The sequence below is a fragment of the Staurois parvus genome, unplaced genomic scaffold (genome assembly GCF_062004578.1).
Source record: "Staurois parvus isolate SC_StPar_1 unplaced genomic scaffold, SC_StPar_1.0 ptg001079l, whole genome shotgun sequence".
NCBI classification, from domain to species: Eukaryota; Metazoa; Chordata; class Amphibia; order Anura; family Ranidae; genus Staurois; species Staurois parvus.
Window position 1 is genome coordinate 518,823 of NW_028318875.1, and position 14,484 is coordinate 533,306.

The 14,484-nt window shown below is 48.2% G+C and overlaps 1 protein-coding gene across 5 annotated transcripts in view; it reads left to right on the top strand.

The window, feature by feature from the left end:
• Nucleotides 1-13,264, top strand: part of LOC149440487 (uncharacterized) — a 67,317-nt gene extending 54,053 nt beyond the window's left edge. Inside the window, exons 1-6 of one of the 5 annotated variants that reach the window (XM_089658528.1) lie at nt 2,251-2,315; nt 5,150-5,283; nt 5,400-5,599; nt 6,437-6,652; nt 6,776-6,917; nt 9,346-13,264. In XM_089658528.1, the coding sequence (XP_089514654.1) occupies nt 5,250-5,283; nt 5,400-5,599; nt 6,437-6,652; nt 6,776-6,917; nt 9,346-11,048 (2,295 nt within the window). In that variant the 5' untranslated portion in view covers nt 2,251-2,315; nt 5,150-5,249 and the 3' untranslated portion in view covers nt 11,049-13,264. Of the gene's footprint in view, nt 1-2,227; nt 2,316-5,149; nt 5,284-5,399; nt 5,600-6,436; nt 6,653-6,775; nt 6,918-9,345 lie in introns of those variants that run through there. The other 4 variants (XM_089658531.1, XM_089658529.1, XM_089658530.1 and 1 more) reach the window with 4 other exon arrangements.
• The last annotated feature ends 1,220 nt before the right edge of the window (nt 13,265-14,484 follow it).

The following is a 14,484-nucleotide window of genomic DNA, read 5'->3' on the forward strand; positions in this document are numbered from 1 at the left end:
GGATATGAATGAGGGGGCACTCCACCTTCTAGCACAAGTCCTATCTACCCCCAGAGCACCGCGCAACATACAGTATATCTGACCCCTCCCAACCCATCTTCTAGCACAAGTCCTCCCCCCTCCCAGAGCACCCCAACACATATTCGACCCCCCCCACCTTGTAGCACAAGTCCTCTCCCTTCCCTGAGTATCCCCCGCTTATATTCCACACCCCCCACCCATTCACTTTCTGGCACCAGTCCTCGCCCCTCCCAAAGCACCCCCGGGACATATTTGGCCTCCCAAACCCTCCCACTGACACCAATGATGGGGCACTATTCCTCCCGCTGACACCAATGATGGGGCACTATTCCTCCCACTGACACCAATGGTGAGGCACTATTCCTCCCATTGACAGCAATGATGGAACACTATTCCTCCCACTGACACCAATGATGGGGCACTATTCCTCCCACTGACACCAATGATGGGGCACTATTCCTCCCACTGACACCAATGATGGGGCACTATTCCTCCCGCTGACACCAATGATGGAACACTATTCCTCCCGCTGACACCAATGATGGGGCACTATTCCTCCCGCTGACACCAATGATGGGGCACTATTCCTCCCACTGACACCAATGATGGAACACTATTCCTCCCACTGACACCAATGATGGGGCACTATTCCTCCCACTGACACCAATGATGGGGCACTATTCCTCCCACTGACACCAATGGTGAGGCACTATTCCTCCCACTGACACCAATGGTGAGGCACTATTCCTCCCACTGACACCAATGATGGAACACTATTCCTCCCACTGACATCAATGATGGGGCACTATTCCTCCCACTGACACCAATGATGGGGCACTATTCCTCCCACTGACACCAATGATGGGACACTATTCCTCCCACTGACACCAATGATGAGGCATTATTCCTCCCACTGACACCAATGATGGGACACTATTCCTCCCACTGATACCAATGATGGGCACTATTCCTCCCACTGACACCAATGATGGGGCACTATTCCTTCCACTGATACCAATGATGGGGCACTATTCCTCCCACTGACACCAATGATGGGGCACTATTCCTCCCACTGACATCAATGATGGGGCACTATTCCTCCCGTTAATACCAATGATAAGGCACTATTCCTTCCACTGACACCAATGATGGAGCACTATTCCTCCCGCAGACACCAATGATGAGGCACTATTCCTCCCACTGACACCAATGATGAGGCACTATTCGTCCCACTGACACCAATGACGGGGCTTATTCCTCCCGCAGACACCAATGATGAGGCACTATACCTCCCACTGACACCAATGATGAGGCACTATTCCTCCCACTGACACCAATGACGGGGTACTATTCCTCCCACTGATACCAATGATGGGGCACTATTCCTCCCACTGACACCAATGATGGGACACTATTCCTCCCACTGACACCATTGATGGGACACTATTCCTCCCACTGACACCAATGATGGGACACTATTCCTACCACTGACACCAATGATGGGGCACTATTCCTCCCACTGACACCAATGATGGGGCTTATTCCTCCCACTGACACCAGTGACGGGGCACTATTCCTCCAAATGACAAGAGATGTAATTTTTTTTACTCCCACTGACCACCAAGCCTATGGCATTGTTTACTCCCACCAATGCACGGGCATTTTCGACTCTCGCTGGCCACAGTCCAGCCCCCCTAACATATGAAGGGTAGTAAACTGGCCCCCTTGTTTCTAAAGTATGGAGACCCCTGGTGTAGGGTGAGCGTGGGAGTGCCATCCTCCCATATCAGTGAGAGCGCGGTGTGAGCTTGACCAGCCATTTGCCAGAAGTTGGTGAAGGTGGCCGGGATCTGACACCGCGTCCGACACACAATTCATTACATATAAAGCCCCAAAATACAGATTTTTAAAATGTGACAACAAAATAAAAAAAAAAAGATGTTCTAGATCCAAAACACATCAATATTCTACAGAGGACACAACAATAGAGATTAAATATTTTTTTATTGATTCTGTCTTAACTGAAGTATGATGCTGGCGGGTCATCATGTATGAAATAGAACCAGAGAACACGCTACAGGACAGAGGGCAGGATATCAACACATAACGTACGATGCCGTTGTTAGGATCACCACAAGATGGTGGTATCGCTCGAAGCGAGAGGACCAGACAGGAAGTGATGTCAGCTAGGAACAGGAAATGGCCAAGACAAGGCATTATATAAGGCAAAGAGAGGAAGTTCTGGGAGAGAGAAGAACGAGAGAGAGGAGACATCACTGGAGGACAACGAGGAGGTAATGAGATCTTATTTTAGATTTACACCCAGTAACCCCCCCAATCATTTCCGTCCTCTTCCTCCATCGTCATGTTCGTCCTCTTCCTCCATCGTCACAATGACGTCTTTTATAATTCAGATACATCCTAAATTTATCCAACCGTCCATCCAGAGCTTCTGGTTTATAGACCGGATACGTCCTAAATATAGAACCATTTATCCAACCGTCCATCCAGAGCCTCTGGTTTATAGACATGATACGTCCTAAATATAGAACCATTTATCCAACCATCCATCCAGAGCCTCTGGTTTATAGACCGGATACGTCCTAAATATAGAACCATTTATCCAACCGTCCATCCAGAGCCTCTGGTTTATAGACCGGATACGTCCTAAATAAAGAACCATTTATCCAACCGTCCATTCAGAGCCTCTGGCTTATAAAACGGATACGTCCTAAATATGGAGCCATTTATCCAACCGTCCATCCAGAGCCTCTGGTTTATAGACCGGATACGTCCTAAATATAGAACCATTTATCCAACCGTCCATCCAGAGCCTCTGATTTATAGACCGGATACGTCCTAAATGTAGAACAATTTATCCAACCGTCCATCCAGAGCCTCTGGTTTATAGACCGGATACGTCCTAAATATAGAACCATTTATCCAACCGTCCATCCAGAGCCTCTGGTTTATAGACCGGATACGTCCTAAATATAGAACCATTTATCCAACCGTCCATCCACAGCCTCTGGTTTACAGACCGGATACGTCCTAAATATAGAACCATTTATCCAAGCGTCCATCCAGAGCCTCTGGCTTATAAAACGGATACGTCCAAAATATGGAGCTATTTATCCAACCGTCCATCCAGAGCCTCTGGTTTATAGACCGGATACGTCCTAAATATAGAACCATTTATCCAACCGTCCATCCAGAGCCTCTGATTTATAGACCGGATACGTCCTAAATGTAGAACAATTTATCCAACCGTCCATCCAGAGCCTCTGGTTTATAGACCGGATACGTCCTAAATATAGAACCATTTATCCAACCGTCCATCCAGAGCCTCTGGCTTATAAAACGGATACGTCCTAAATATGGAGACATTTATCCAACCGTCCATCCAGAGCCTCTGGTTTATAGACCGGATACGTCCTAAATATAGAACCATTTATCCAACCGTCCATCCAGAGCCTCTGATTTATAGACCGGATACGTCCTAAATGTAGAACAATTTATCCAACCGTCCATCCAGAGCCTCTGGTTTATAGACCGGATACGTCCTAAATATAGAACCATTTATCCAACCGTCCATCCAGAGCCTCTGGCTTATAAAACGGATACGTCCTAAATATAGAACCATTTATCCAACCGTCCATCCAGAGCCTCTGGTTTATAGACCGGATACGTCCTAAATGTAGAACCATTTATCCAACCGTCCATCCAGAGCCTCTGATTTATAGACCAGATACGTCCTAAATGTAGAACAATTTATCCAACCGTCCATCCAGAGCCTCTGGTTTATAGACCGGATACGTCCTAAATATAGAACCATTTATCCAACCGTCCATCCAGAGCCTCTGGTTTATAGACTGGATACGTCCTAAATATAGAACCATTTATCCAACCGTCCATCCAGAGCCTCTGGTTTATAGACCGGATACGTCCTAAATATAGAACCATTTATCCAACCGTCCATCCAGAGCCTCTGGTTTATAGACCGGATACGTCCTAAATATAGAACCATTTATCCAACCGTCCATCCACAGCCTCTGGTTTACAGACCGGATATGTCCTAAATATAGAACCATTTATCCAACCGTCCATCCACAGCCTCTGGTTTATAGACCGGATACATCCTAAATATAGAACCATTTATCCAACCGTCCATCCACAGCCTCTGGTTTACAGACCGGATAAGTCCTAAATATAGAACCATTTATCCAACCGTCCATCCAGAGCCTCTGGCTTATAAAACGGATACGTCCTAAATATAGAACCATTTATCCAACCGTCCATCCAGAGCCTCTGGCTTATAAAACGGATACGTCCTAAATATAGAACCATTTATCCAACCGTCCATCCAGAGCCTCTGGTTTATAGACCGGATACGTCCTAAATGTAGAACCATTTATCCAACCGTCCATCCAGAGCCTCTGATTTATAGACCAGATACGTCCTAAATGTAGAACAATTTATCCAACCGTCCATCCAGAGCCTCTGGTTTATAGACCGGATACGTCCTAAATATAGAACCATTTATCCAACCGTCCATCCAGAGCCTCTGGATTATAGACCGGATACGTCCTAAATATAGAACCATTTATCCAACCGTCCATCCAGAGCCTCTGGTTTATAGACTGGATACGTCCTAAATATAGAACCATTTATCCAACCGTCCATCCAGAGCCTCTGGTTTATAGACCGGATACGTCCTAAATATAGAACCATTTATCCAACCGTCCATCCACAGCCTCTGGTTTACAGACCGGATACGTCCTAAATATAGAACCATTTATCCAACCGTCCATCCAGAGCCTCCGGTTTATAGACCGGATACGTCCTAAATATAGAACCATTTATCCAACTCCCATGACCACATAGATAAGGACCACCATCAAGTGAATGAAAGAATATTGTAAAGGTTCTAGATGAATGCTCTGCACACTGCTATACACTCTTACATAGTTCTACATCAGACCTGACCGGAGATGTGAGGAGGATTCTGGGAGGTCCAATAATATCAAATGATCGAAAACTAATCGCCTCTGTTAATAAAAGACCAAAATGACTCGAGTGGTGAGGAGGATTCTGGGAATGTACTTAGTGATAATGTAATTATGTACAGGAATAATGAAGTAGTGAAGAGGTCATCTGAGCAGTTGAAAACCAGCTGCCAATCCCATGATCCATCTTCAGAAGGACACAAGGATCTCTACAAGGACATCATGATGGACAATCAGGGGCCCCTCACATCACCGGGTAAGAGGAGACTTTATTGGAAAGGAGAGAGCAGTACGGAGGATCCACCTAGATCCCCCATCATCTGATAAACACATAGAAACAATGGATTCAGTCAGTGTGTGTGTTTCCTACAGATGGATCCAGTCATGGGAACCCACCAGAGAGATGTCCCCGTCCTCTGTATTACCGGGATTCCACACAGGAAGGTCACACCATCCCTCACCATCATCAGGTAGATGGATCCAGTCATGGGAACCCACCAAAGAGATGTCCCCGTCCTCTGTATTCCCGGGATTCCACACAGGAAGGTCACATCATCCCTCACCATCATCAGGTAGATGAGGAACACTTACCGTATTTTTCGCCCCATAAGACGCACCTGACCATAAGACGCACCTAGGTTTTAGAGGCAGAAAACAGGAGAAAAAAAATTTCTGAACTAATGGACTGCAGACAGTACAGGAGATGACCAGAGACTGCGGACAGCACAGGGATGACCAGAGACTGCGGACAGTACAGATGACTGCTGACCTTTGGGGAGGTGGGGAGCGGGTACCTGAATTTGACAGGTACCCGCTCTTACTTCCACAGAGTTTTTGTTTGATCTTACCTGTTCCCCGATCCAGCCGCGCGCTGTCTTCCCGGCTTCTGTAATGGCGCTCGGCATGACAGCCGGGTGCCCAGTGCGCATGAGCGAGAAGCACTTGTGCTTTGTGATTGGTCCGGCGGCTTCTGGGATCTGTCATGTGTCCCAGGTACCGCCTTACCATTCACAAAAAGCACCGCTTCTTGCGCATGCGCACTTGGCACCCGGCTGTCATGCCCAGTGCCCACACTACAGAAGCCGGAAGACAGCGCGCCGCTGGATAGAGGAACAGGTAAGATCAAAGAAGTAAGAGCAGGTACCTGTCAAATTCAGGTACCCGCTCTCCACCTCTCCAAAGGTCAGCAGTCATCTCCATAATGTCCCGCTGCAGAGCTGAGCGGCCGGCCCAGTATTCTGACACGGCCGCGGTGGAAATACCGGACCGGCCGCTCCATATTCGCTCCATAAGACACACTGACATTTTCCCCCCTTTTTTGGGGGAAAAAAGTGCGTCTTATGTAGCGAAAAATACGGTATTGTAATACACCCATATTTGTTACAATTAATGTTTTATTATATATTCAGAGTGGAAACCTGAGAGATTCCAAAGTTTTGGTTAAAGAAGAGATAAAAGAGGAGGAAGATGAGGATGGGGTGATGGAGGAGTCAAAGTTTCCAAAAGAACACAAAGATCTGTACCAGGACACATCCAGCTACAGAAACCCACCAGAGAGATGTCCCCATCCTCTGTATTCCCGGGATTTCACACAGGAAGAGAACACCATCCCTCATCATCATCAGGTAGATGGAGTTGGAACATCTACGACTTAAAAATTATTCCAAAGTGTATGAGATTATCATGTCTCCAGGTATTAGTTCTTATGTTTTGAGGATGTTCCTTGTTATCATATGTTGTGGTTTTAGGGTGAGGAACGGATTGATATAAAAGCCGAGGTGAAGAAGGAAGAAGAAGAGACGTATGTGATGGGTGGTCAGCAGTTTATGAAGGAGGATGAGGTTATGGATCCTATTAAAGAGGAGGAATCTTCCCCAGGTATCAGCCCAGGTGAGTGATGAGCAGAAACTTCACATTTTACCTCTATAAGTTTAGGGCTTCAAATTTGTTTAAAACAATACAGAATCAGAAGACCTTCACAGCCTCAAATAAAATGAGACAAGGTTATTAATGGTACACCAGCAAAGTAGAAATTCCTGTTTCTCACATCTGGTGTGCAGTGTGGAGCAGCAGGAATGTCCGTAGAGTAGCAACTAGCAGACTGCACACGTGGTGTGCAACATGGGAACGCAGCATGGGAGCAATATAGCAGGAGGTGAGCGGGGACTGGAGAGAGAGGGTGATCAGCAAACCAGAGGATCAGCAGAACTGGGGGTTACTACTGAGTGTTGCATGAGCAGAGCTGGGGGTTACTACTTAGTGTTGCATGAGCAGAGCTGGGGGTTACTACTGAGTGTTGCATCAGCAGAGCTGGGGGTTACTACTGAGTGTTGCATCAGCAGAGCTGGGGGTTACTACTGAGTGTTGCATCAGCAGAGCTGGGGGTTACTACTGAGTGTTGCATCAGCAGAGCTGGGGGTTACTACTGAGTGTTGCATCAGCAGAGCTGGGGGTTACTACTGGGTGGTGCATCAGCAGAGCTGGGGGTTACTACTTAGTGTTGCATCAGCAGAGCTGGGGGTTACTGCTGAGTGGGGAATCAGCAGAGCTGGGGGTTACTACTGAGTGTTGCATCAGCAGAGCTGGGGGTTACTACTGAGTGTTGCATCAGCAGAGCTGGGGGTTACTGCTGAGTGGGGGATCAGCAGAGCTGGGGGTTACTGCTGAGTGGGGGATCAGCAGAGCTGGGGGTTACTGCTGAGTGGGGGATCAGCAGAGCTGGGGGTTACTACTGAGCGGGGGATCAGCAGAGCTGGGGATTACTACTGAGCGGGGGATCAGCAGAGCTGGGGGTTACTACTGAGCGACGGATCAGCAGAGTTGGTGGTACTAACAAGCTGATTATTTGCTGAACAAGGGTCGCAGTGCTGAACAGGGGTCCTAATGAGCTGGGGATCTGCTGAGTGGATAAAACAATATAAAAAGTAGGCACTTTAATGTGTGTTGAAGTCAAAGCAAGTGAGCGAGGGATCAGCAGAGCTGGGGGTTACTACTTAGCGAGGGATCAGCAGAGCTGGGGGTTACTACTGAGCGGGGGATCAGCAGAGCTGGGGGTTACTACTGAGCGGGGGATCAGCAGAGCTGGGGGTTACTACTGAGCGGGGGATCAGCAGAGCTGGGGGTTACTACTGAGCAAGGGATCAGCAGAGCTGGGGGTTACTACTGAGCGAGGGATCAGCAGAGCTGGGGGTTACTACGGAGCGGGGGATCAGCAGAGCTGGGGGTTACTACTGAGCGAGGGATCAGCAGAGCTGGGGGTTACTACTGAGCGGGAGATCAGCAGAGCTGGGGATTACTACTGAGCGGGGGATCAGCAGAGCTGGGGGTACTACTGAGCAGTGAATAAGTAGAGCTGGGGTTTACTACTGAGCAAGAGATCAGCAGAGCTGAGGGTTACTACTGAGCAAGGGATCAGCAGAGCTGGGGGTTACTACTGAGCAAGAGATCAGCAGAGCTGAGGGTTACTACTGAGCAAGGGATCAGCAGAGCTGGGGGTTACTACAGAGCGGGAGATCAGCATAGCTGGGGGTTACTACTGAGCGGGAGATCAGCAGAGCTGGGGGTTACTACTGAGCGGGGGATCAGCAGAGCTGGGGGTTACTACTGAGCGAGGGATCAGCAGAGCTGGGGGTTACTACTGAGCGAGGGATCAGCAGAGCTGGGGGTTACTACGGAGCGGGGGATCAGCAGAGCTGGGGGTTACTACTGAGCGAGGGATCAGCAGAGCTGGGGGTTACTACTGAGCGGGAGATCAGCAGAGCTGGGGGTTACTACTGAGCAGGGGATCAGCAGAGCTGGGGGTACTACTGAGCAGTGAATAAGTAGAGCTGGGGTTTACTACTGAGCAAGAGATCAGCAGAGCTGAGGGTTACTACTGAGCAAGGGATCAGCAGAGCTGGGGGTTACTACTGAGCAAGAGATCAGCAGAGCTGAGGGTTACTACTGAGCAAGGGATCAGCAGAGCTGGGGGTTACTACAGAGCGGGAGATCAGCATAGCTGGGGGCTACTACTGTGCGGGAGATCAGCAGAGCTAGGGGTTCTAATGAGCTTGGAATCTGCTGAGTGGATAAAACAATATAAAAAGTAGGCGCTTTAATGTGTGTTGAAGTCAAAGCAAGTGTCAGTGAGCCCTTAGGGGCAGTAGCAATTCTGCCACTCATGGAATGACCAGAGCCAGGGGGCGGGTGAATAGGCCAAATCTGTCCATTTTTCCCAATTCAATGCCCGGGAAAGTGTTGAATCATAGATATGACTTCCAAATACAAAAACTATAAAACCAAATATAACGTGTATTAAAAATTAGGTTTTTTTTCGCAGATGGACAGTATTTTTGGAATTTAAATACAGCGGAGAGGCATCTTATTATATCTCCAGATTGTCCTGGAAAAGATACTTACATTGCACAACGTTTTCCAAATGTAACATTCTCCCGGTTGGCATCATCAATGGATCCTTCTAATCCTGAGGAACCTTCTGATAAATCCCATACTATGACTTCAGATGTCCATCTAACATCAATAGATCCTTTTAAAACTGAGGAACCTTTTGATAGATCCCATACTATGACTTCAGATGTCCATCTAAGATCAATTGATCCTTCTAATCCTGAGGAACCTTCTAATAAATCCCATCCTATGACTTCAGATGTTCTTCTAAGATCAACAGATCCTTTTAAAACTGAGGAACCTTCTGATAGATCCCATACTATGACTTCAGATGTCCATCTAAGTTCTCACAGTGCTGACAGATCAACAGATAAATCCTCCCCAAGCCATGTGGGAGCCCACACAGGTGGAAGGCCATTGTCATGTTCAGTGTGCGGGAAAACATTCACTAAGAAAAAAGACCTTCTAGCACACCAGAAATCTCACGAGGCTGAGCGTCCTTATTCATGTTCAGAGTGCGGGAAATGTTATTCGAAGAAAGATAGCCTTATTGTACACTTGAGAATTCACACGGGCGAGCGTCCCTTTAGCTGTTTAGAGTGCGGGAAATGTTTTTCTAAGAAAGAAATACTTTTTATACACCAGAGAACTCATACGGGTGAGCGTCCCTTTTCCTGTCCAGAGTGCGGAAAATGTTTTTCCCGAAAGGGATGCCTTACCAAACACCAGAGAAGTCACACCGGTGAGCGCCCCTACTCCTGTGCGGATTGCGGGAAAAGTTTTTTAAGCAAAGGGACCCTTCGTACGCACCAGAAACTTCATACCGGTGTGCGTCCCTTTGCCTGTTCAGAGTGCGGAAGATGTTTTTCCAAGAAACAAAACCTTCTTACACACCAGAGAATTCACACGGGTGAGCGTCCCTTTTGCTGCTTAGAGTGCGGAAAATGCTTTTCCGAAAAAGGAAGCCTTCTGAAACACCGAACAAGTCACACTGGTGAGCGGCCCTATTCGTGCTCGGATTGCGGGAAATGTTTTTCTAAGAAAGGATCCCTTCATACGCACCGGAGAAGTCACACGGGCGAGCGTCCCTTCTCCTGTTTAGAGTGCGGAAAATGCTTTTCTGACCGCGGAAACCTTCGTAAACACCAGAGAGTTCATACGGGCGAGCGTCCCTTTTCCTGTTCAGAGTGCGGAAAATGTTTTTCTGACCAAGGAAACCTTCATACCCATCAAAGAAAACACACGGGCGAGCGTCCCTTTTTATGCTTGGAGTGTGGGAAAGGTTTTTACCAGAAAAAACAGCTGCTTCTACACCAGAGAAGTCACTCCGGTGAGCGTCCTTATTCATGTTCCGAGTGCGGAAAATGTTTCGCTACCAAAGAAAGCCTTGTTTCTCACCAGAGAATTCACTCCGATAATCGTCCTTATTCATGTTCAGAGTGCGGGAAATCTTTTGCTCAGAAAGGATCCCTTGTTTCTCACCAGAAAAGTCACTCGGGTGAGCATCCTTATTTATGTACAGAGTGTGGGAAATGTTTTGCAGCGAAACGCTCACTTCTTACACACATGACGAGGCACATCTCAGAGCACCCTAACAGCTTTCAGACGGTGGTGAATGTTTTACAGATCACATAAGTCTCATCGGAGAGAAGACGCCTGGTGACTCTTTTGACCAATGCACGATGTCTTTTATCGGGGGTGCAGGGGGGGGGGTGTTAGATAATGGGGTCCATCCTGGCCAAAGTCATGTTTTCATTCAGAGGTGGAGTTTATTCGGTGGAGTCTTCTGTTGGCTTCTTCTGGTTCTTGGAGACTCAAATTGGTGGGATGAGCCTCCAATGGTCCCACCACCACCGCTTTGGGGTATCCCCAAAAAGACGTTCAGAGGATTAGTGTAGGTACCCCGCATGCCCAATAGGCCCCGTTCTTGGTGGAAGTGCTTCTCAGTTCTTTAATTACACGGCTTCAAAAAATGAAAGGAAGACTTTGAAAACCCATCATATCTCAATTGAGAGGAATCTCCTGCTGGATCTCTATACTGACATGGACGGGGTGATGTGTGAGGAATGTAAGGACTCCCGTTTGATGGAAATGAAAATGATCGACCTACAGAGGACTGCATTCACAGACACCCCGAAAATCCAAGTGAAGAAATGATGCAGCAGGTAAGTCCATTTTGCTGAAATGTCATTGCAGCCACTCAGAATGGTCCTCAGTAGTTTGTGTGGCCCCCACATGCTTGTTTCCAATCCTGACAACATCGGAGAAGGATCCTAATGAGACCACGGATGGTGTCCTGGGGGATTCCCTCCCAGATCTGGACCAGGGCTTCACTGAGCTCCTGGACAGTCTGAGGTGCAACCTGGGGGCGTCGGATAGACCAAAACATGACATCCCAGAGGAGTTCTATTGGATTTAGGTCAGGTGACTGTAGGGGCCATTCAATGGTATCAATTTCTTCATCCTCCAGGAACTGCCTGCATACTCCCCCCCCACAAGGCCAGGCATTGTCATGCACCAGGAGGAACCCAGGACCCGCCACACCAGGAGGAACCCAGGACCCACCACACCAACATAGGGTCTGACAATGGGTGCAAGGATTTCATCCCCATACCTAATGGCAGTCAGGGTGCCATTGTCTAGCCTGTAGAGGTCTGTGCGTCACTCCATGGATATGCCTCCCCAGACCATCACTGACCCCCCCCCCCACCAATACGGTCATGCTGAACCATGTTACAGGCAGCCGAACGTTCTCCGCGGCTTCTCCAGACCCTTTCACGTCTGTCACATGTGCTCAGGGTGAACCTGCTCTCATCTGTTAAAAGCACAGGGCGCCAGTGGTGGACCTGCCAATTCTGGTGTTCAATGGCAAATGGCAATCCAGCTCTATGGTGCCGGGCAGTGAGCACAGGGCCCGCTAGAGGAAGTCAGGCCCTCAGGCAAGCCTCATGAAGTCTGTTTCTGAGTGTTTGATCAGAGACATTCACACCAGTGGCCTGCTGGAGGTCATTTTGTACAGCTCTGGCAGGGCTCATCCTGTTCCTCCTTGCACAATGGAGCAGATACCGGTCCTGCTGCTGGAATAAGGACCTTCTACGGCTCTGTCCAGCTCTCCTAGAGGAACTGCCTGTCTCCTGGAATCTCCTCGATGCTCTTGTCTCCTGGAATCTCCTCGATGCTCTTGTCTCCTGGAATCTCCTCGATGCTCTTGTCTCCTGGAATCTCCGCCATGCTCTTGAGACTGTGCTGGGAGACACAGCAAACCTTCTGGCAATGGCACGTGTTGATGTCCATCTTGGAGGAGTTGGACTGCCTGTGCAACCTCTATAGGGTCCAGGTATGGCCTCATGCTACCAGTAGTGACACTGACCCTAGTCAAATGCAAAACGAGTGAAAAACAGTCAGAAAAGATGAGTAGGGAAAAAATGTCAGAGGCCTCCACCTGTAAAACCATTCCTGTTTTGGGGGTGGTCTCATTGTTTCCCATCTAGTGCACCTGTTGTTAATTTCATGAACACCAAAGCAGCTGAAACTGATGAACAACTCCCTCTGCGACTTACCTGACCAGATCCATATCCCTGGAGGGTCATGGACTCGATGCTAGACTCGGATTACAAAGTCTTCCTTTCATTTGTTTGAGCCGTGTATTAAATTTCTAGTAATGTACAAAAATAAATGTAATTAAAAAAGACCAAGGGGATTGGAAGATTACAGCCACGCGGCTAAAATAACGATCCTTCTGCTTCTAATAAAGCTTTATGAATTGAGCCCCATAGGTTGAATCTCGATGTCCAGTTTGATTTCATTCTCTATTTTCACATTTAAAAATAATAAAACGCTATCAAATCGTCGTTTTATTGTATTTTTCATCATCTGGATGTAATGTATGAGATGTAATCTGTGTGTGTAATCATCGATGTACCCGAAGAGAAGAAGGGAACCCGAGGGAACCACCAAACTGCTGAAATAGAACGCAAGCATATTTATGTATCCCCGGATGGGGATGTCCTACCTCACAACTGTCCCGGAAAAAGTGGGACTGTCCAGAGAGTTCAACAAATCCCGGCAACCCGCAGCTCCCGGAACAAAGCAAAATGTTCTTGAAAATGGCTGTAAATGGGATTGGGTGCGGCAGCGACCACCGGCTGGAAATCAAAGACATTCAAAGTGAGAGATTTATCACCAGCAGACCAAGGCTCTCCAAAATGAGATCACATCATAGTTCTGTAGGCAAAGTTTCAAAGCCTCGCAGGACCCCATCATCATGGGAAGTCACAAGCCTGATGAAGGGGTCCTGCGAGGCTCCGAAACATTGCTTCTGTGACTATAATGTGAACGCTGAATAAAGCTTTGGTCCCGTTCTGGAAAGCCTTGGTGTTGCCGGTGATATTTATACTGGTTTCAGTGCTGGAACAAGAGCCAGCACCTGCCTCCACCAATGTACCTCACAGGGGTTAGCTGGAGCCGGGCACCTAGGGTGCATCCTCGACTTGACGGTCATCCACTCTATGATGGCCGGCATCTCTCCCAGCTGGTTGCCTGTCACAATAATATACCATCAGAGTCAAGAGAAGCTTCCTCTAGGCTCCTCCTCAATCTGGTGTGTCCCATGACACAATAGAAGGAGGATCCAGGGAGGAAGGACTTCCCCTGGCATTGAGCCACTCTGGAGCAAGGCACCCAGGGCACATACCTTGCAACTCCTGTGGGGTGTCCTAGGTCCCCGACACCATGACCATCTACTCTGGAGCTAGGCATATACTCTTCATCTCCTGCAGGGTATTCCAGGTCCCCAACACCATGACCATCCACTCTGGAGCTAGGCACATGCTTTTCATCTCCTGCAAGGTGTCCCAGGTCCCTACACCATGATCCTCTACTCTGTGGCATCTGGCATCTCACATTCCCAAACCTCAACTCTGGTGTTTCCCATGACACAATAGAAGGAGAATCCAGAGAGGGAGGAAGGACTTGAGCCACTCTGGAGCTAGGCACCCAGGGCACATACCCTGCATCTCTTGCAGGGTGTCCCAGGTCCCCGACACCAAGACCATCCACTCTGGCATCTCAC